Here is a 24,260-nt window from a genome sequence, read left to right as displayed (position 1 = left end):
GGGATCAATGTCTTTAGTTTCTGCACTATTTTGTCCGGGAGTTCCAGTATGTCTTTTACAGGTTTCTTTCCGGGCTCTCGCTGCCCATCTAGTTCATTGAGTTGTTTCCAGGTGTGTCCGAACAGATCTGTGTGGTCGGCTTTCCGGATTTGCTTCCACACATCGGCCGGCAGACACAACCCGAAAAACAAATCAATGTCCGATAGAGTCATTATGGTTGAACCGAAGGCTGTGCCTAGTTCGGTATAAAATGCTGTAGGGTTCTTTCTTAAATCGGGCAGGGTTTGCCTAAAAGTTAAAATATCTTGCCGATCCCACGGTTGGTAAACCCAGTTGTACACAACCCTCCCCTTTGCATCTGCGTGGTTGATATCATCGTTTGTTCCCTGACCTCTTGGGGGAACCCAGTAGGGGGCGGCTTCTCTGATAGGCATCATAGTGTTGGCCGCTTCTAATGGGGGCTCAATCGTCTCAGGGACTTTGATCTTGACCTCTGGTTTCTGTTCCGCGAGGTGGCGGAAGACCTCAAGCGTTTGCATGAAGAGGTCCGTCACATCGCTCTCAGTCCCATCTCCAACATCGACCCTTCTATATAGAGTCGTCAGTTTTGCAGGACCCTTATTCTGGTACCTATCCTCATATGCGTTCAGGGTGTGGTAGCTGAACCGTAAAATGAAATGCCGTCTGTGACTACCGGCATGTGAGTTGTGCATATTCATCGTATATTCTTCGCTCTCCTTCCGTTCTACCAATGTTTTTGCTATCTTGTCGATTCCATCCCGCTCATCTTTGCTCAACCTATTTGGTCTGGCTGTTAGCTGTTTGCCAGTCTCGAGTTCCTCCGGGTAGAGCGTAGGGGGGGTCCTGACAGGGCATTGGCCTGCCAGTCCTGATTCTTGTGTTTGTTTAACTTCCTCTCTTCTTCTTATTTCTTCATCTAGTTCTTTTGCGGCCAGATGGGCTGCTTTTCGTAACTCTTTCACTATTTTTGCTTCTTCTCTTTTCCTTCGCTGTTCTGCTTCTTTGCGCCACATGCCAATACTATCGAGCATAGTGGGCGTTGCCTTATTTATTTTTACAGCTGCTTCTAACGTTTTTATTTTATTTTCATCAAAAGAACCTATCAGTGGCCACTGACTTTCGGTATTCTTTTTTTTATATTTATGCCATAACTTACTATAAGCTATAGAGACTAGTCCTTGCTTAGTAAACATGTCCTTATTAGAGGTGCCTTCCAATGGAGCTGGATGGTTCATCTCTAATAAGCGGTCCGGGTTGACCCAACTACTAACCAATGGGGAGAAGATAGGCATGACGGATTACAATGGGGGGCAAAAGCCTGCACTACCTATCTTTTCACTACTTGCAAAGACTGGACAGAATATTCTATTCTACGCTGTTTGCAAACAGAGAATACCTCCAGAAAGAACCAATTCCAGACAGTCAATGTTTGGATAAACAATCAATCAATGAGGAATGAAGTAGGCACGACGGGTTACAATCGGGGCAAAAGCCTGCGTTACCTACCCTTCACTTTCTACAAAGGGAGAGAGAATATTCCTATTCTTCCCCGTTTGTAAGCAGAGAAGATCCTTAAGAGAACCAACTTCGAACAATTCAATGCTCGATTCAAACAATCAATCAATGGGGAGAAAAATAGGCACGGCAGATTACAATGGGGGACAAAAGTCCGCGTTACCTACCCTTCACTATCTGCAAAGACTAAACAGAGTATGGCGACTCTGTGCTTGTTTGCAAATAGAGAATCTCTCAGAGACAATAAAATGAGTAATACTAGTATTTTCAAACAATCAAACAATCAATTTCGCAATTTGTCGCGTGTCACAACCTTAACCGGACCGCACGGACCGTTTCTCGTCTTCCGCTTCCAGCGCCCAATCGTCCTCTACTCTCTGTTGCTATCGCGGCACTCCTGGTGGTTCCCAGTCAGGACCGTAGATCACTCGGGAGAGGTCTGCTCGGAATCAGTGAAGTTCAGATGATCGGCTGTCAGACGAGGGTCTATCGGACAGGAGCTCTTCCGATCGTTGCAGTCGTTCACTCTGTCGTCGGGATCTCTCCCACTGGATCCACGTGTCGCTGATGGGCCCCGCGTTTGGGACGCCAATTGATAAAGATCAATTCAAAATGGTCAGGCGATTTAGTTGATGTTTCCTAAGTTAAATTTGCCCGGCGTTAAACGCCTCTAATACCATACGAAGTTATCCAATAAAGAGGCAGGCGCTGGAGACAGGAAGACAGGAAACAAGTTTTATTCCGACGGATTAGAACACGTCAGATCGGACAACAAGGTATCGTCTCGAGGTGCTCTCCCAGCCTCTCTGAGGCCTGGTCTTTTATACACTGGTTTAAGACATGTGAACGCTCTTTATTACAACAAAGACATTGTGAAGTATGAGGATGACATCCCCGGCACCCCCCCAGTTCCGGCCCATTCCAACACATGACAACAGTAGAGGCCCTTACCCCTCATACAATGGCAGGGGTCTATCACGCAGCTGAGTGTTCTGCCGATTCCTTTGGAATGTGTGCGCCTGATCGAATCTCAGGGGGTGGGGAGGTCATGATCAATAGTGGCTCCTTTCAAGAAAGGCGAGTGCATACAGTAGTGGGCAATAAACTGTATCCTCAGGCTAAGGGATGACCAGCGGTCCATGTAGAAAATTAGGTTCGGAGGAAGAGGTCATCAAAAGAGGGGTATTCATGGACGGAAAGAAGGTGTTGGTCAGGCACGGGGTGTGATTCTCAGAGACAGAGTCATGCGGGAGGGGAGGGCTCATGACTTGTGCATGTGAGAGCGGGGACAGCCAGGGTGCGTGGGGGAGGCTCGCAAGGTTCAGGGAAGTGTGCTGACGGGTGATCGTGAACAGGGAGACCATGGTACCTAAAATGGCTGTCGTGTATGTTCATACGTGAGTCTGCAAGATGGCGTAGATGATGTTCAGTACACGAACTAAAATTCCACAGTACCACATTTCTTAGGACATATCTCTATGACTCTGAACTACCTTTTCCGTTATAGGAATCTGTACTCTGAGATAAAATTGTCACTGACCCCTTAACCATTTATCCCTTAAAGGAAGTAACAGTTGCTGCATGTAAACATTATGCATACCTTCACAAGTAATACCAAATTCTTGAAACAGACAAGCATTGGCAAAGTCGATAGGTCTCGCCATTGTGACCTATTGGCTTTACCACTGATTTTTGCCATGCTGCACTGATTACCCAATGCTGTGCAGCATGGCTAAAGTTTTTCTTAGAAAAGCCTTTGATGCTGCTGTGTGCATCATTTTATAGGTGCACGCACCATGCATGCATGTGCCTACAAAATGATATAGGTGTTATCCCTACTATGTACTGATCCGAGATGGATCAGTGATTACATACAATAATGTAATACGTAAAACCTTCTTTTTTTAAAGTGGGCCAAGTGGTGGAATGGGAGCAACGGGGGCCAGAAGCAGCATGGGGAGGATTGGGGAAGTGAAAGGAACACATGGGAGGGCAGGAGGGGCAAGGAAGCAAGATGGGGGTTGGGGGAAGCAAAAAGGAGGATGCGGGGGGTTGGGAAGCAGCAATGGGGAGAGAGGAGAGCACAGGTAGTGGAAAGCATCACAGAGGGCACAAGGAGAAGCCCACTGACAAGGTTAACAAGGGGTGGGGAGAAGCACTTGGGCAATAGAGGACAATATGCCGTGCAACAGACAGAACTTATGCTGTGCTGTATCCACGACCTAAAAATGGATTGTTAAGAAAAGCCATGTCTAAATAAAGAGAGGAAGAAACAGAATAAGGTGTAACAGTTCCATGTATCTAACAGCTGTAAAATAAGCTAAGGTTATGAAGCGTAAATTAGATACATTTGTTAGATTTTATTTGTGCATTTCCCTTTCCTTGAAAAAAAGTTAAAAAGAATGTCTAGCACCTGGAAGGGTAACACATATCTGGTTCTCCTGGCTTTAGCTTCATTTTTTCTGTGTTTACATGGCACAATCATGTATTTGTGTTTGTGCGTGTGTGCATGCATCTGTGTGTGTGTGAGTGTGTGTCTGTCTGCATATTTCGTCTACCAGCTTGGAACCTGAGGGTACCAAATAATCCATGCCTATACAGGTACCACACTTGTTCCTATCTGCAGGATTGTAACTGGGGGAGTATGCCCAAATGACCCTCCTATACCTGGGCATAAAACATCACCTAAGTGTAAAAAGGAAAATGGTATAAAGGGATTAATCACTCATTTATTTTCAGTCAAGGCACCATTAATTACCCTGACGAGTTCAATATATTTTCAAAATGCACTATGAACAATTCAGTAAGATACACATACTATTCGGCGGGACAGTAGGATACAAAGACACAATAATTCAAAACAAAAACACAAGACTTAATATACATACAACATGAACAAATACATAAATCATTATTATAACATCAATGTAATACATATACACAATAAATGTAATCTAAACACAAACCCTAATATCTACAACTACTGTTGCACACTCCTTAATCTAAGTGATGCACTATGAGGTAGTCCTCTTAGCGCCAGAGTTATCAAACCTCTCTCGTATTCCCTAATATGCGCCCATAATATCATGTCAAAAAATATAATTTATTGGACTCCTCAAATGTCATGTCGACGCGGTCGTGTTTCAGCCCACAATTTCTTTAGGCCTCTTTAGGACAAGGGAACAATATATCTGTATTATTCTCTGAACTCTCAATTCTCAATAAGAGTTCACACCCCCAAGGGTGTCAGTCCCCCTTAAAGGGGAGATCTACAGTCCCACTTTTCACTGTTACAGTTCAATTTGCTGTGTTAACGGGGAATCAGTCGACCTTCGGAACCGGCTTTTCAATCGCCTAATCCTTTTATCTGCCGAAAAACTCCTCTACTCCAAACAATCTTCAAAACTCCCGTCGTGTGGCCACCAATTTCCCGTTAACATAGCAAATTGAATTGTAAAGCTAAAAAGTGGGACTGTAGATGTCCCAACCATTTGTGCATTCTTCCAGTGTCCTGGGTCTCATGACTGTGAATGGCACTGCTATTGCAGTTTGTATATTGCTTCCAGACAGTGACAAAAAGGGAGCTTGAGTGTGGACAAAATGGGCCCTGGCAGTATTACTGGGGAGGGGCTGTACCCAGCCCCACTTACTCTTCAAGGGGCTTTGCCTCCTACACTCACAAAGGAACCTGACACCAAGCCTGCACTGCCTTTTGTCACCCCCAGAGAGTTTTGAGCCTTGACATGTGCAGAACTTTCCAGAACCAGACATGGGGTAGGATAGGATGTTCCCTCACACAAATGCTGACACCAGTTATAAATATTGGACCTTCTGAGACACTGATCATAAAACTCCTGAACTTGTGGAAGTTACAGAAGAAGGACTGCCCTGCTGCCAGAAGTATGCCTTGCTGCAAGAAGGCATTTTGAGAAGGAAGACTGGACCTGCTTGTCGTCATCCCTGGCTTATGAGAGTGACTTAAAGGGTACTTTGGCTGACCTCTTGTGTGAGCTGCAGGAACACAGCAAACTTCAGAGACCTCCTTGCAGCTGCCCAGCTGACCTGCTGCAACTGGACCTACCTTGACCTGCAATGGACATGCCTGAACCCTACTGACCTCTGCTGCAGTGAGGCCCTTATCTCCAAGAGGTGCCTCCAAAGGTCCTGGACCCTTGGCTGGCATCAACGTAGGCTCCTCCTAGGAAAAATGGTAAACATTCTGAAGTTTGAGATGTTCACCCCGCAAACAGGCTAGTTTGTGCTAAGACTTAGCCACCTGCTATGACCAACATCGCAAAGGTGCAGTGAGACCTGCTCTTTGCATCGACATTGACTGTCCCCAGTAACTGGCAACACAAGACCTGTACTTTGTACTACAGTAAAAACAGCTTGCTGCCAACTCCAACACGAAGCTTCAGCAATGACCACCCCCCACGCTGATAGGCTCTTCTTGCAACATTGATGACCATAACACGACACCCGGCTTGCTCTTCACACTATAGTGACAGCTGTGCATGATGGTCAACCAGACAAGGATTGCTATTGTTGTCTGAGTGGGGCGTCCTAACCCTCAACCAATAACCTGATTTCTAACTGAGCCATTTAGTAAACTTTCACAAAATCCCCCTCCCCCAAAATTATTTCGGCTCTGCTCCTTCCTAGAACGTTTTGTACCAATCCCTCAAGCAGGGACAAGAAAAAAATGGATAAGTGTGAACTTTACTCAGATATTGTGGAATTTGTGGTTTGGTGTAAATCTGTCCAGCCGTTGTTTAGAAATTCATGTTTAAAGATTTTGTTGTAGGGATTCTGTTTAGAAACAGAACTATGCGATAACAGGGTGTCAGAATGTAGGGACTGAGTCACCATACCACACAGTACCTATGGGCCTAAAAAATCCAACAAGCTCATAGTGTCTTACCTGCGCTCCTTTCATTTCCAGAGTAACAGCTAAATTAGCATTCCCGAACACAACTCTTTAGCCCCCAGAGGGAACTGTGTAAACAGACTGTCACCTCTCATAATCTCACTCATGCATGTCCATAATAAACAAAAGAAAGACACAAAGGAATGTTTACAATATTTTTTCAAACTATTGTGCTCTACTATGAAGCAACTGTGCTGCAATTAGAAAACATATTTAACTGAGCAGAGTAATCAGCATTACGAATAAACTGTATACAATAAGAAGCCCTACCATGGTGAAGGATACCTCTGCCTTAGCCTATTCTCACTACTTGGGGACAGCGATAAATCAGAGATCTCTGTGATTGGAACCAGCCCCCAAACCTGGCATTTGTAGTTAGGTGGTCTGTATCTCAGGCTGCACAAGCTAGCACACCCTTCCCAGGACCTTTCACTCTGCAAGGATTCTCCTCATGTCTTGGTGTATATGATAAAAGGTGCCTCATTTGAAAACAGAAGATGTTCCTTCTGTGTTGTGTCTACATGACAAGCTATGTTGATAGGCAATAACAGAAAAACAGGGCAGGATGTTGCTCGACCTTGTACAAAACGTCCATTCTGAGTCCCAGAAAAAAGAACTGAATAATAAAAACTTGTGCCGTGAAGTTCTAAAATAATACTGTGACACAAATACAACGTGCTGTGTGTAAGGTGTGCAAAGCAAAGCAGCCCACAACGTGCAGTTAGGTTAAAATAAGGAAGAACTAAGTGGGCTCTGAAGGGAACTCACGTCAAGACGATCTGTTGCAGCTGAAGAGGTTAAAAAGTTAGGTGTATCTGAATTGTTGGTACCACAGGAGTTAGGCAGTATAGTAAATTGAAACATGAGGGCCCTTTGATTGGCTGAGGGAGATTTTTCTATTTTGCCATTACGGTTCCATAAGAACAAAGGCCGCATGAAGCAGGGGTATTAGCCGCTCACAGGGGCTTGGGCTGAATGCCATTCACAGTGCGTGATTGGTCACCCATAGCAAGAGTTGGGTGCAGGGTCTGACCAGGGGACTGCCCCTATGGTCAACCCCCCCCACTGCACCTTCAGCCTTCAACCGTATGCAGCAGGTTTAGCCATCTGCGGCATGACTAGTCCTAAAGCCTACAAAACAAATTTAGCAAAACATCACTGATGACATCATGCAATCATTGTGGCACTGTCTTAAAGGATTTGTGGACCTGCTCAAATTAAGCACTGCAACCCGTGAAGAAAGGAGATTGGAGGAGAGAGGAGAGGAGTTGGCCTAACGGCTAGGGCGCTCGACCTGAGGAACTGGGTTTGTGTCTCGGTAATGACGTTAAACATCCTGGGATTCTGGGCAAATCACTTAATATCCCCAAGCCTAACCAAAATTAATGTGTTCTCATGTAACGTAACTGGTGCTATCTAAAGCGCTCTGATACCCGATTCGGGTCAAGTTTGCGCTATATAAAACTCTGCAAAAAAAAAGAACCATTCAGGCAGTAGTATTCATAGTACTCAAACTCCTTTGCAAGTCCCTTCAGTAGCCCTTGATTTATCTGTGGGTCCTGAAGTAATCTGGCTCCAATTCAGTGCACCATATGCCTGGTTGCATGTGGTCACCTCCAGCCTCTCCCTTTCCTTTGTGTCAAACAGTGGAAAGGTCATTCGGAAAATCTGTGAGGGAGAAAGAAAGTTTACTGATTGTGAGGTGTTTGTGACCAAAGCATTCAAGGTGTCGAGCAACTTTATTGGTGTCTTAAGAAACAGGCAATTAAGTATCTCAGTCTCCACTTCTAAATTCAGCCCAGTGCACTGATTTTGTGAACTCTCTGGAACTTTAAATCTGGGTCAAAACTCATGTTTGTGATCTCCAAGATGAAGCACTTGATAAAGTGGATCAAACTGTCTTGTTCCATTTTGTCAAGAATTTCTGAGAATCGGACTTTGTCTGTCCTGTTTCTTTCTTCCCATTCAATCGTCTTTTTGTGAAGATTCTGGTGGTTTTGTCTCGTTCTATTGACTCCGCAACCTGCTGTTCTATTGATGTCAGTCTGTCTTCCACAACCATGAGGCGTAAGTTGAAGGAGACTATGTAGTTCCTTACAGAGAGTACTTATCTTGTCTCACACCATCCCTCTGGATATCTTTATGGACCTGTTCTCCTGCATTATTGCCTTTTGTGTGTCCTCTGGCAGTGTTGTGGTAGGTTGGTCCCAGTGACTCCACTGTACCTTGCAACACACTACAGCTGTGGCAAATGTTCTATTCACCACAATGGGATTACCCTCTAAAAGACTTTGCATGACCCGCAACTGTAGTCAAGAGGTTTAAAGGTATATATTTTAAATGCCACTGAAAAATGACTTCTACCAGGTCCTATGTACAACCCTCCGTAGTTTAGAAAAATATACCTTACACAATCCTGAAATGGGCAGAATGGCATGCAGCCTAAGAGTCATACTTGCAACACCAGTGTGAGATAAAACACCTCTATGTTGGACGTCTCTGCATTCTACTTTATTCAACAATTTTGAGTGTATTAGAATCATCAGAGAATTTCTGAAAATTAACATCCACACCTTAAAACTGTCCTCACTTTACAGAATTTGTCTAGAGCTCTTTACTACAACTCTTTAGCGGAGAACATGCCCATATATCCACTAGATAACATAAGGTCAACAAAAGCTTAGGCCTTAATCACTGATCTTTAGCAATAAGCTTTGGCTTTACGCCAGAATCTACCCTGAAACATACCTCTGTAACACAGATCAGGTGCCCATAGCCAACGTCTTTAATATGGAGTAATACCTACAACGCAAACTGTAATGATTTTTAAATGGAGCACCATATAACCTTCAACGTGCACAACCACACTTGCCTACAGGGCTTTCATTATGTCCATGCTATGGACCAACACATGTACATTCAGTAACTCTGTGCTGTTATCAGTGATGTCATTTCAGATATCATCAGTTATGTCATAAGTGATGTCATTTAACATTTCATGAGTGATGTAATATGTGAGGTCATAAGCAGTGCATGGTGGGGGGCAAGTTATAGTTTGTTCAGTAAACGGTAACTGGTAAATTTAAGTGGATGTTTTTGTTTTTTTAACATTAGCTTTAGACTTATTTCAACACCTAACTATAATGTTTCTTTAACCTTTGGGGGGGAAGAGTGGGGGGGGGAGAGAGAGAGATCCTAGTGAATTACATAAACGCCTTCTACCCTCTGGAGCTACCACATTTCTAATGATATGCGCCCTCCATTTATCCGTTTTCCCTAGTAACCATCAAACCTTGATTTTAAAATGAAAGATCAGTTTGAACAACAACAACAAATGTAATTGAACCATTGTGAAAGTGAAATGTACTTTTGTCACTTATTTAACAATGAAAAAAATACTAACTGAAAATTCTATATCTCAACTTGAGTGTTATAGTTCAAATAAATATCTTCCGTTCTGATGGCATAACTACTTTGAAACAACATGCTGTTTAAGTACTGCACAACATGTAAACAAAAAACGCATTTGTCTGTTATTAGATTCTCTCTTCGTGGGATTTAAGAATGTCTGTTCAGGTGAAACAAATGTGATGTTCATCACAAATCCACTGAATGAAGACCTCCAGCACCCGGTGCACGTGTCAGGGATACAGATGGTTGACACTGCGAACGAGGCAAAGATATTCATACACAGACCTGACGTAGGGTAAGGAATTTCATCAAAAGTAGTAGTTTGTTGTAAAGCAACATTCATTTTATGTATATGCATGAATCTTTCTGAACAGTGCACAATGAAAATTGAAACACATCTAGGCACCCACAATCTTTGTCAGATAAGACAAAATTGTCACAGGGAGATAAAGTGATGAGTCCAGATTTGCACATGTTGTCTAAGTGCATAAGCAAGTATTAGATAAAAGGGGCCATATTATCAAGAAAGGGAGATACATTATTGCCGCTTTAATCGGCAGGAAACTGCCGCTAAAGCGGCGATAATGGGCTTGATAATATGCCCTTGTGAATTCCCATAGAAGCCCAGGTTCTGGTGTTAACCTGGGCTTCTATAGGAATTTTATTCATAAAGCAGTGGGAGATGGGCTGGCTACTGTTTTGGCGAAGGGTACATGTCAATCTTATATAGATCACTGTGCACATACCACAAACTGCACATCTCTCGATGAAGAGACATTTTTAATCCACTTCTTGTGAGCAGTCTTTAAATACAGTCCTAGGGTTTATATTGCAAATTATTAATCCAACACGCATGTTGTTTAGATTCAGAGTATGCAAAGGGCACAATAATAGTCTTTCTCGGCAGAGATCTGTATGGAAAAAAACAAATCATACAGAGAATGGTCACCCACAGAAAGATACAAATTCCACGGATGCATTGTCCTTAATAGGTGCCAGGGAAGGCTCATGTAACACCCAATAATGGATGAAGTGTGCATCCTTCCATACGCCCTTCTAGCGGCCTTGTGCTATGTCGTCCCTCCGAAAAGTTGGACTATGACTTATGTTTTGGTCATAGGCATGCAGCTATGCCAACATCCTGTTTATGTTCAATTGATGCACTGAGCAATATTCACTGTAATAGGACTAAAAGGAAGACATACTTTTCAGCAGCATTTAACACACAAATGCACTCCACATTGAAGCTGAATGCATCAGTGGCAACTGGTGATTTATGAAAGTGGTGGAGTGTGTAAAAGTTAAAAATGCTTATAACAGACAGTAAATGTTTTAATACATAGAATGTGCCCCATTCACTTCTGCATTACAAATCGGGACACATTCTATTTATAAGGCACTTACCGTCCATTATACCATCAAAAATATGCATAATCTTACCTTGACGTCTGGATTCTCCATAGCTTCAGCTTACAACTGCAAACCTGTACACGCAAGGGTAAATTCTTCTGCATCGCACTACCCGGCTGTAATATGTGTATGTTGGTCCGATAGAAAATAAAGCTCCAGGCATCCTAGCAAATCCTAGCAATGCTTTAATGCTGCTCATAATTTTAAACCGCAGAAGAGCAGTAGCAGAACTGGCTGGGTCAGGCAACCACAACGCTGTGTCGGAGACTGATGGGGCTGTGTCTCTGCTGTTCAAAATCCCTGATAGCGTTACTTCTGGAAGCCTGAACTGCGCATGTTTGGCAGGCCACAGAAAAAACACCGGCTAATATGACATGCGCAGTCCAGTTAACACCGCCTCAGCTGCTCCTGGTCGTCACAATCAATCCGGGAGGGAGAGTGCTGTAGCCCAACGGCAGTACGAGGGATGTATTTTGGATGTTGTGTCATGAGTCTGTCTCCGGTGTGGGGGCTCACAGTAGGTGTTCAACTCCCCCACACCCAAATAGAAGAACTGCCCTGAGATAGATTTAGAATCATATTTACTACAAATTAAGCTAAATCAATTATATCTTTCCATCTACATCTTGCTCATATTTCTTAAACCGGGCAAGCTTATGGGCTCTGTTAGGCTCCACGCCACAGTTTCACGCATTTCAGTCCTTTAATATTGAACATTTCAAAAGGCTATTTTGGCATACAATTGTGGGGTCTTTCCTGTAAAATTATGTTCTGCTCGAACTAATCCTTAAACATGTAGCGCAATTATGAACCAAGAGCTATGATGTATCGCGCTCTTTTAAAGACACTAGAAAGATTAGGATACTTTGGAAAGTAGCTTGGAGTTCTGCCTGGCAATCTTATTTCCAAGATCAATGTCTGGAAGTCTTTACACCTATGAGGAATAGTAGACTTTCTAAATGCTATCCAATGTTCATAAAAGGCACCGGTCAAAATAGATAATGAATATTCTGGTGAAGTTCCAGAAAAAATATAATAAAGTTTCAATTCTACTAGAGACGCTAATTCTAGTCAAAAGACCTTCTCAGATAAATCCTGGATAGGAAATGCTGCACTAGCTGCCCAGATCCAAACTATTCCTAGTAACAAATTTACTAATGCCAACTTATCTTGCAATGTTGCAGGTGCTATGAATTCCTTAAGGATAGAGGAGAATGCCATGTTTTTTGACCCATTCAGCATTCTGTTAGTTTTTTTGACACAAACTCCCAACTTAAGAGTTTGTTTCAGTAAAACAAAAAGACAAGGTCCCTGATTCGCAGGAAGTTTTGTCTCTGTATGTCAGAGTCATTGTTTGTATTCCATGCCTGGGACTGCAATGCGATGAGGGCAGGGCAAATCAGTGACGGTCATCCATACTACAAAAGATGTGTCGACGTTACCTGTGATATATAAGCAGTTCATCAGGCGAAGGATTTCAACTTATTTTCAGCTTCGTGGGCAGAATCCTTGTGGTTGCCACATCTATAAATGATTCAAGAGTGCTGCAACATTTACAGTGTGAGCATTTGTCATCCTCTAGATGAGGCACTTAAACATACACTGGGGTAGAAATGTATCCTGTAAAGAAAGCACTTATTGTGGTACTAATTATTTTATTGCAAACCTATAGAAAGCAAGTAGTTGAGATTTGGAACACTAGCCAAAACGTTGGTGGTACTCATATAAAGTGCTAAACTTGAAATTGGTAATCAATACAAATATTCGGGAATAATTATCAGTAATCCATATATATGGAAGTCATTGCAATTCTATAAACCAGTGGTTCTTAATTCATGGTCTGTGGAAATAAGGTGTCCACAACCCTACTCTGGGAGTCCACAACTGTATGTCAAATTAGAAAATATTAGCAGATTGGTAAAGTGTATATAAAGAAAGAAACAAACTCATAAACTGAACTTTTTAAAACATTCTGTTAATAGGAAGGAATTAGAAACTTGGAGGCTAAAACGTATGTTGGTATCATTAGTCTGATTTGTTGGAGCACCGAAAATGTAGCAGATACAAAATAGTATGGAGTATGGGGGGCTCAATTAAAATGCCAACAAAAATGAGCAAAGAGGACAAAGTTATATGCTAGAGTTATGCATATGGCTACAACTTTTAGAATTAAAAGACACATTTATAAAAGCTCCAACCTTCCCATTACAATTTACATTTCTATTTTTCTATGTTTGCAAGTTAAATAAAATATTTCATTATTTGTGTATGTTTGATATCTACCTATTTCTGTATTTTAGTGTATTTACTTTTAAGTCGCTTAGGCCAATGTCCCCAGCTTCCATTATTGACTCCATTAATGATTCAGTAGCCATCGTCAGATTCCCTTAATGTGTCAGTGGCTGTCCACAGAATAAAAAAAGTTAGGAACAGCTGCTCTAAACTATCTACGTCCAAAGCAATTTGGAATATACTAATGCAATTTAGCAACCCCATTGGAGATCAATATTTGCAACTGATAAGAAGTCCTATACAGCAAAGGTTCTTCAATACTTAATAAGTGGATCAACCACTTTGTGCTAAGGGAAGGGCAAGTTGCTGGAGAGCATAGTAGGATATGTATTTAATCAGGCATTCGACCTCTGACACGCTATGCCCACCAAGGGAACCTTCCTACAGTTGATAATCTGCTCCACAAAGATGTGTTGTCTCCAATGTATGATAAACCCTTTATTTAACATAGAAAATGGACAACTCCAAATAATTTTCTTTCTTTGTGTGGCAAAGATCTAACTAAGATCTACGGACGGATACTACAATGGACCTTGGATTTCTCATTGTAGAATATGTTGCTTAACCTAAAAGTGACAGGAACAAACTCTGTTAAAACTTACAAAAACAATTAACCAGTCATTTATTAACAAACATAAGGCTCGGATAAGGAACATACACTCATATTCTTGTTTTCCTTTTGATTGGTGGTTCTTGTAAATGTATTGCCTACATATTGTCGGTTTTCTCTACTTTTTGAAAAAAGAAAAACATACATGCTAACCCATTTTAATCAGCTCCCTTTCTCTGACTTGGTGGGTAATTGGTATGGTCTGTCATGATTTTACTACAGATGCTGCCTGTGTTTATTTTGTTGAAGGCTAACGATTATTAATCTTTAGTATTTTTAGATGTTTCAATACATGTCAAAAATAGGTTCGTTTTTGTTTTTTCTATTATCTATATAAAATTGTTTGTTAAGCCTGAATAAATTATTGATGTAGATGAATCGTACATCACATCATGGTCATGAAAGGAAAGACAAGTAAACCGTTTTTGTGATATTACATTTTCTGGCACTACAGTAGAATCATGTAATAAGAATTCAAGAACCTAGGCTAAAGCTATGATAAAAAGTAAAGGGAGGAGGTTTTTTTGTGAGCGACCCAAGTTTTGAGATTCTCCTTGAGTTAAAGTTGTTGATTCCTTTTGCATGGAGTCTACACCAGTTCCCAGAGTATTTCTCTCTGACACATGGGGATTTGCCTCTTACTTTGGAAAACCTTGAATGCGGGTAAGGTCAATAAACTTTTATGTCGAAAGCAGTGTGTTGGAGGGTGAATATTTGTGAAAATACATCTTCTGAAAGGCTGGTCCCTGATGCTAGAAACCTTTATGTATAACACAAGCAGCCATGAAGAACATACGTTTTGCTGCAGAGAGCCAGTCAAGAGCTCGCAGCAGGGGATAAACATGGTCAAACCCTCACAGTCCAAAAAGGGGCCCTCACTGACATTTTGACTGTTTTCAAGACACTGAGTGGCAAAGGCAGGAGTCCTAACTATGTTGCACTTTGCTAGTCTAGCCTTGCTAAAATGAAGGCATTAGGAACAGTTACTGGATGGGGGTAGTGTAGTTGCCAGTTAAGGTTTATCAGAATTTCAGATGACTGTTTTTATAGACAGACATCTGATGGGTTAGAGATAGGTTGGCCTTAAGAAAGACTTCAAGTGCTTCGACATAACTCCCTTTGTTCAACAGATTATTCATCCTATACAAGCGGATCATTTGCAGGACTTGAGCCTTAGCGCCACCTGACTCGCTGAAGCATACTTTTAGATTTTTTCAGTCCTGCTGTACTTTAATTTCCCTTTTATGGCTGTACTTAAAGGAGAATGCCTTCTTCATGAGGATTTTGAAATTGCTTCCTGACTTACTTCCTTCACTCCTCACTTTATGTCTTGATTCCTCAAACCTGCTTTTTTCCTCTCATATCGAATGTAAACTAGCAAAATGCACCAAAGAATCTTCCACATCAGGCAGGTAAACGTTTCATATCTATCTATGATTGCTAGGATTTAATCAATTTTTTTTCCACTCCTTTGATTCCACTCCTTTTAATCTCTTGGTATTTGTTTTTACGTTTGTATTCTTCTGTCTCTCCCAGGTTCGTGCTAAAAGAAATGTTATGGAGTAAAGTTTTAGAAGGGAGAATTTCTGGTAGCAGAGGGGAGGTAGCACCTCTCTCATTTATAAAATACATTGCTTTATGTAAGCATTTTCGCATTGTTTCAATCTTTTGTTCTTGCTCCAGAAACAGACTGCCAGTACTTCTTGAAAATGTGAGCTTTTGTTAAACCTAACGTAACATTTCACCTCTTCTTATTTATGCAGAAAAGCCAATCCATCCGACTGCGTGGACATGGTTTGCGATGCCAAGAGGAAAGCTCTACTGAAGGACCTCGACGGATCTCTCCTTGGAAGCCCAGGCTCTGTGGTAGCTCAGTCTGAGTACCAGTGGGATGGACTTACACCGTATGGAATTGGAGACTATAGGATTCCTAAAGTGTTGCTAACGAATGTCAATGGCAGCCGAATACCTGTGAATCAAATAGCCCCGAAAAAAGGTTTGAAGATTACTTGTTTGGTATTTGTTGTACGCTGAGAAGAATTTACATGTTTCTGTCATAAACTGCCTTCATTTGTAAGGTATGAGTAACAAACTGTTCATTCTTTGAGCTACTTGTAGGACATTCTCCTATGAAGGAATCTAAGTGAATTCAGCACAGATATCTGACTCGTAGCATGTCACACAGCTACAGCTCACCAGGGTCCTGGAGTTCACAATCCCTCCTCCTCCTGTGCTACCTCTGTTCATGTTTGTTCTTACAATCTGAGCTGCTATACTAGGGGCAGCCACCTATGCTGATTGTGCCTTGTACTAGCATGGTGGAGAGGGGTTTGCAAACCTGTATCCTTGGCATTGCTCCTTAACTTCATTTATATGCGTGCTACGCTCCACCACATACCAACTGTTCTTATCTTGTATTTCAGTCTTGCTTCCTGGTTAAGGGCCAGGTTGCAATGCGTGCTACGCTCCACCACATACCAACTGTTCTTATCTTGTATTTCAGTCTTGCTTCCTGGTTAGGGGCCAGGTTGCAATGCAATCGAGGTGGTAACAAGTGATGCATTCATGGTTGCAGGTCATTATGGGCCAATTCAAGGTGATGAATTCAAATATAATGACCCACAGGTATTTTTCATATTTCCATAGATGCACATGCTTGCATTATTCCTTCAGGTTAGTCTGGACAAGCCTAAGACTTTAAAATAGCAATAAACATTGTAAAACTGGTCATATGCCTTGGAACAGTGTTTCTTTAGTAGCAGATTCATCTAATTTTAAACCACCACAACTTTGACCAATGAGGTAAAAGCGCTAACCACCCTCACTTCCCATAGAGGCCACCATAGTTGGGATTTAATATTGCATGAAACCTGTGAAGGAGTCCCTCGACAGAGATATGCTGTATCTGTACTTATTCTAAAAGAACTTCAGGGTTTCTCATTATTACCTTACATGGATAAATGCCAGATCCATTTACACTCACTGCAGCACATTGAGTGTGTCTTGGGACATGTTCTTTTCTGGACCATAAGAGGTTATTTCATTGTTAGACCAGACATCCTTGGCTTTTTGCCTTTAGCACTCTTGTTTTTGCTAACTTTGCTTTTACTGGCCTTAGGACTCTGCAAACGTTACCACTGATAACCAGAGCTAAAGTGCTTGTGCTATTTCGCTAGAATATGGTAACATTGGCTTACACCCAATTGGCATATTTAATTTACTTATAAGTCCCTAGTAAAGTGCCTGCAGGTGCCCAGGGCCAATAAATTAAAAGCTACCCGTAGCAATGATTGTGCTACCCACTTAAGCAACCCTTTAAACATGACTCAGTGCTGTCATTGCAGAGCCTGAGCTCCGAGCACTAATTGTGCCACCCACTTAAGTAGCCCTTTAAACGTGTTTCAGGCCTACCATTGCAGAGCCTGTCTGAGCAGTTTTAACCTGCCATGTCACCCTGGCAAAATAAACATTTTGCCAGGCCCAAACTTTCCTTTAAAATACATAAAAGCCACCCCTAAGGTAGGCCCCAGGCAGCCCCAAGGGCACGGTGCAGTGTACTTAAAAAGTTGAACATGTACTTTAAAGTTTTACATATCTTGGTAGTAAAAAACTTCTAAATCCGTTTTTCACTATGGAAAGGGCTATTTCTCCCATCGGATAACATTGGAGTTGCCTTGTTACATTTTATATGTTTAATTTCCAAAAGGGTAGAAATAATTGGTTCCTGTTTGGTGTCTCTGGAATTCTAATTTAAAATCCTAACTTGTGGTGAAGTCAGATTTCAAATTACAATGCTGAAAATGCCTATTAAAGTTGGCATTTTCTTGCATTAGCCATATGGTGTCTGCAACCTGTCTCTGGTCCCATGACTGAGTGTAGTTGGCAGTTCTGCTTTGTGTATTCCTCCTAGACAGCCACACACAATAGGAGCTTAAGTGTGAATGGATGGGTCATCACTGATAAGATGAGAGGGAGGAGCTAGGCCCAGCCTCACTTACATATGAATAGGCTGCGGCCTGTCCCCACACAAAACGCTGCATACCCCCTGTAGCTAGTCTGGAGCCAAGGCAGGGAGGGCAAGGCATCTGTGCAATTCAAAAACATGCCTCTATTAGCTTCCCTCTGCTTCAAAGGCACAACTGTGTATAAAAAAAGGACACCAGGCACCACCGCTTTAGTACACTCCTGGACCTGTGGATATATTGCCAGGAAGAAGGACTGCTCTGCTACTACAAGGACTGCCACTCTGATGGACTACTCCTCTGAAAAAACTGCTGCCTGGCTGTGCTGACATGCTGCTTGCTGCCCTCTTGCCTGGGTGAGAAAGACTGGAACTGTATCACTTGAGCCCAGAACCCAGAGTGACTCCAAGGGCTAGTTGGCTGGCCTCCTGATCTTAAGCCTCAGGGACATAACAGGATTCCAACAACCTTGCACCTGGACTCTGTCATCTGTGAGTCTACCCTGACAAGTGGTGCCACACCAGTCCTAGACCCTTGGAAATGTGCTTAAGGTGCTTACCAGCCTCTGTGGGCCCAGCGGAGCTGACACATTTCCTCTGCTGCGTGTATTGGACGCATCGTAAAGATCCACATCGCTGTCGCTGCCCTCAATGCCATCAGAACCTCAACTGTGCCACGCATTTTTGGCACAGGCCCTCGAATCCCTCATTGACGGCAGCCTTAACGATGAGACCGCACTCTAAATCGCATCCTCCCAGCTTTCTGGAACCGACTCATCACCCAAACGTCATACCACATCCTCAACACAGGACTTTTTATTGCAAGCCCATCGAAGGGATCCTCAACAGGACCTCACATCGCAGCCTCACTGCATCTCGAACCTGCTTCGGCTATGTGATGCAACGATCCACAAACCAGGATTTAAGGTTCTCTGTTCAGCATGATTAACTGGGCCCCTTTTGCCGGCCCGTGGTCTATTGTGGATGGCCTGAATTTTTTACTTCATCCCTTTCCAGTGCGACCAGATATCTACAGTTGGCGCTTTAGGCTTTTTGGTGCTATTTGCTGTAAAACTTTAAAATGCAATATCTCTGGTTCTACTAATTGGATTTTTTTCGCTTTAGTCTTGTTTTATTTAATAAATTGAGCTCTAAGTTTCTCACCTGGAGAAAAATCTTTTTGTGTGGTGTTTTAACTGTTTTACTGTTTCAAATGTTGCACAAATACTTTACATTTTGACTCTAAGTTAAGCCTGTCTGCTCTAAGCCAAGCTACCAGGGGGGAGACCACAAGTTAATTTGGGGTTTGCTTGTTCCTTACTCTCACTAGGATTGTGGTTGCTGCTTGACCACGGCTCATACCCCAGTCAATCAACAACCACATTTCTAACAGTCATATTGCCATTATCTCCTCAAATACCACTTTAAGGTTTGTTTGGCATGTGCATTAAAAGAGTTTGTGAGTGAACTGCTTCCTAAATGTATTTACTACCTTGATCTGAAGGTATCCAGGTGTGACATCTGAATGACTTTCATTTCTTAGATACTTCATCATGGATACAGTTTCTTACCTTTGTTCTTATGAGGGCACTAGAGAGATACTCCCATCTCTGGTGATGCCCTATACTAAATGGATGAATCTAAGAAAAATGCCCTGCTAACAACTTCCACAAAAAAGAGTGAAAGAACCATTTGGATATACTAGAAGTAAGGAGACACTGACAGATTACAATCTGCCACCTCTCATGATGCATCCATCCACTGTTCTCACTCTTCAGCTGCAGAAGTGATGTGAAAGGTGGTCTGTCTCCTTTCCAGCCAAAATTGTCACGTAAAATCCTGTCAGCGGAAAAGCCATCCTTGACAGTAGTCTTACCAAAATGGCCACCACATTTTCAACAGTCATTTTGTCCTCAGCAGCTGTTTTATCGTTCAGTTTTTCCTCGTGGTTGACAGAACCCTCTTCATTCACCTCATCATCAACACACCTTTCATCATAGGTGAAAACTCATTGTTGATGGTCCCATGATTGATGGTTACCTTCTCATCTACTGCCTCCTTAGACTTGCACAGGATTAATCAGACAACTTCGTAAACTGGTCCCCATTCTTTCCATCTCCACGCTTCACACAATTGTGTCAGCCATCATAATCTCGCGGTTAGACTATGGTAACGCTCTTTACCTGGGCCTTCCCCAGTATCTGGTGAATAGACTGCAGGTAGTCCTAAATGACGCAGCTAGATTGATTCTTAGACTGCCCAGGAAATCACATGCTACCCCGCTTCTACGCAAGTTGCATTGGTTACCTATAAAACAAAGAGTGGAATTTAAGAGCCTCTGTATATCTCATAAAGCTATATATGGTCTAGCCCCGGTCTACATAAAAGAGCGCCTGGAGGTGTATACTCCTGGACGCTCTTTGCGATCTTCAGAGGTACATCTCTTGTCATGCCCTCGGTATAAACTCTCTTCGAAAGGTGGTAGGGCCTTTTCAGTACTTGTCCCCCAATTGTGGAACAAGTTACCAGTTCTCCTGCGTAGAGAACCCAACCTGCTTCACTTCCGGAAACTACTTAAAACTGTCCTTTTTAAAGAAGCTTTAAACATTGAGTAATTCTCTCCAGACCGTGTTTTATCATCCATGCAGTGAGCTGTCTACCCTTGTTCAAGCGCTAAGAGACCTGGCGGTGATTTAGCGCTATAAAAATCGCAAATAACATAACATAACTTGGCACTAGTCACATGACCATTGTTGCCACCCTATAATCAAATGCCATCTCTTCAATTTCGATAGATCCTCTGCTGTTATATGATGGCATTCAGGGAAATGTTATCCTTGATCAGACTCAGTCTTTGCTGCAGCTGCCCCAACAGAATGTGCAACCCAATGACTCCTGCTTCTACTCCTCCTGATAGGGAATGCAGACCATTGATGCTTTTGACAAAACAGTAAGCCCCATTGCTGCAGCATTCATCAGATCAGGCACTGCTGTTGCCTTCTGGGTCACTAAGACAAACAGTTGTAAAGTGACATCACACCACTACTTAAGCTCCTTCCAGATAACAAATGGGACACTGTGAAACCAGTCTTGAGAGAATGCAAAAAAGGCCTCAGTTTCTGTTATTAATTAAGCAAAGGATGTGCCCAATGTTGGTTTCTGGCAGCAATTGTTTATCATTGACTAGGTTGTAAATAGCAATTCTGTTAATCTGGAAGTGTAGGCAAAAGAACTGGCTATGCGCTCTGCTGGTTAAATATTCTTCTGCATATCTTGGATGAGGCCCTTAGGGGCATCAAGACAGAACACCAACATTGCACACTTCCTTAGGAGTACTTAAGTTCCACAACCCCTCTGAATTCTGAGCTTCATGAAGGTCACAGCCATACAAACAAGTCTCCTCACAATATGAATTGTCAACTCTGCAATGATAAAGAATACTCCAGGTCTTACAGACAAAACAACGACAAAGCAATGCAAAAAAGACTGGGAGGTTTACAGGCATAAAAACAAGACCCTCACAAATAAAGCCTTGCTCCTCTGTACTAGGACAATAGAGAAGGTACCCAAAAGCCAGTTTCAGATTTTCTACTCAATATTTTTCTAGTAAAGAATAAAAGTGGCGATTGCAGAACCATCTTCGACAGTTCTTAAGGTTGCACTCCTTCAGGATGGTTAACTTTCAGGGGCCCTCTCTCTGCTGAATTGAGGGGAATTAATGACATCCAGCTAACTTTAGAAAATGTATGTACACATTCCTATCCATCTGAACCACAATCAGTATCTGCAAAACACTTGCGCTCAGCCTCAATTCTGCCCAAACACCCTTGTGCTCAGCCTCAAATCAGCTCAGAGACCTTTCGCAAAATGGGCCGCCAAGTGTTTAGAGGCTGGCTCGTAAAAGGTTCAACAATGAGCAAGAAATTGCAAGATGTTCTTTTAACTGAAACAATTCAGTGCAATAAAAGGGCAATTAAAGGTGAGGGAAGAGAAAGAGCCTTCCTTTGTACCCAATCTTGCTTCACTGACAATAAATATAAATAAGTTCCCTTTGTTTGACGGTGTCAGCAGGGGTTTTGCGATATATTGTGTCATCATTAACCAAATGGCTCCTTAAGGTTCTTACCTTATTCGAAGGCATTCTGGAATGTGGAGGTATACATTAGATCAAGTATTCAACAGGGCTTCATAGTGGATAAAGAATAATAAGTGATACAATAAAAAGGTGCTGTGTATCCTTTCCCTTTGGTTCTGATGTGGATCTCGGTGTTGACTATGACTTTATATAATTTTTTTATAATACTTGAATATGTGTCTATTTTCTAGGTATCATCAGAGATTCCACATGTGTCTATATGTCCACATGGGAAGGTTACAACTGCTCAGGACTTGATTATGAGATGCTGGTTATTGAGAGCCTTGATTCTGATACAGAGACCAGAAGATTATCACCAGTGGCTGTACTGGGGGATTCTTACATTGATCTCATCAATGGTATGGAAGCAACAATGACACATTGAAATCATTTAAGTTAAAACTATGCTATGTGATTTTATTTATAGAAATGCCATTTAAGAAGATTTTGATTGTGTGGCTCTAAAGCTAATTTTACTGATCAGTGCAAAATATAATCATTTACCAGTGGTGATACCAAAAGATAGCAGTTTTGCACAAATATTTGCGTTACAGCACCTCACTGGAGTTATTTCATCCAGGATATGATATGCAGCCCTAAATTTGCCTGGATGCCTAGATTTTGCACGTTTCCTCTTTTCACAAAATTATGTTTCGGTCAAGATGCATACTTTGGGCACACTTACCTCACCCTAGACTCAGATGTCATGAAGTTCAACGCCAAAGAAATTTCTCTTCCACATCGCTTATACCTTATTAGTGTGACCTGCACAGCCTTCAGCCATTCTCCCAGTCACATCAGGTGTGAAGTTCCTAGTCCAGCCAAGGTTGAGGCCTGAAACTCAGTCTTGGTCCACTCTTTCTACCCAGCAACCTGACACCTACTGAAAACCATCATAACTCTCCTACATTGGACTATCTCAAATGTTCTTAGAGGGAGCATTGCAGCAGCGCAAGTTATTTTCAGCAGCAAAGTAGTAGGCGGGTCTCCGATCAGCTGGGATCTATTTTCAAATACATGTTCAATGTAAAAGAGCATACCCTTGTCTGCTCAGTATAGCTCTACTATTATGGGCCAATCTTGACTCTGACATGTACAAGAATTGTGTAAATCTGAATATCTCACTCCTTTTAAGTCAGTAGTGCTAGTGAAGTATTGTTGCTGAGGATCAGTTACCTAAATCTCGGTGGTGTACATCATCACCACAGTTTCCTCTTTGCCAATGATTATGATGGACACACTGAAACTCTGAAAGCTTTGCTGCATACCTCTTTTAAATATAATGTTAGATCGCTGTTAAATTATATGTTTCTCAATTTTGATAAATGCAATCAACACCAATCATTTGTCCCAAGTGCAAATTGCCCTTTAACCCCCACACCTAACCTCAGATTTATTTTTGGGACTTTTGACAAATGGGATATTATGTGCTCAATCCAAATGCGGTGACCGAATCCCTTTGACACCTATTTAAACCTCTGGCTGTGTGCACTACTGTCACCTCACAGCTCTCCTCATTATTATTATTATTATTCGGCTTATAGAGCCCCTGGTTACTCCAACGGAGTGTCCCCGCTCTAGAACGCCAACAGCACCTCAGCAGCTGGCCTGAACCTCCCTCCAGCCTATGAAATTGTGGCTTTAAAAACTGCAAAGATCCTGGAGCCAGAGGTTGTTCTGACCACTGAAACGCTGCAGTACATGCACTCCGTTTAGTTGGAGGTTCCTGTCACAGCCATGCTTGCTGTGTGATAACTCCAAGACATGGGTTTGATGTCTTGAGGCCAGAGGTTCAAGTTGAGCGCTGGCTAAATCTGCTGCAGGGTTCGTATTGCATCAGTAAGTAGCACACCAGGATTCAGCCCACAGTCGGTTTGACATCTTCCTATTGTACATGTCGATTTCTTCGAGCTAAAGTTTAAAGTCTCTGAGCCAGAGCAACAAACGCATGTGTGGCATTAACTTCAAATCACCTGAA

The 24,260-nt window shown here is 42.2% G+C and overlaps 1 protein-coding gene across 1 annotated transcript in view; it reads left to right on the top strand.

Annotated features, from left to right (window-relative positions):
* The window catches only part of PKHD1L1 (PKHD1 like 1), a 466,042-nt gene that overhangs the window by 386,497 nt on the left and 55,285 nt on the right, over window positions 1–24,260 (top strand). The window contains exons 64-66 of the mRNA XM_078686145.1: window positions 10,004–10,169; window positions 15,950–16,182; window positions 22,474–22,641. Coding sequence (XP_078542271.1) covers window positions 10,004–10,169; window positions 15,950–16,182; window positions 22,474–22,641 — 567 coding nt within the window. The remainder of the gene's footprint in view (window positions 1–10,003; window positions 10,170–15,949; window positions 16,183–22,473; window positions 22,642–24,260) is intronic.

This window comes from Lissotriton helveticus, chromosome 4_1, assembly GCF_964261635.1.
Source record: "Lissotriton helveticus chromosome 4_1, aLisHel1.1, whole genome shotgun sequence".
Classification (NCBI taxonomy): domain Eukaryota; kingdom Metazoa; phylum Chordata; class Amphibia; order Caudata; family Salamandridae; genus Lissotriton; species Lissotriton helveticus.
Note: the sequence above shows the minus strand (reverse complement) of the source record. Positions and strands in the feature narration are given on the sequence as shown.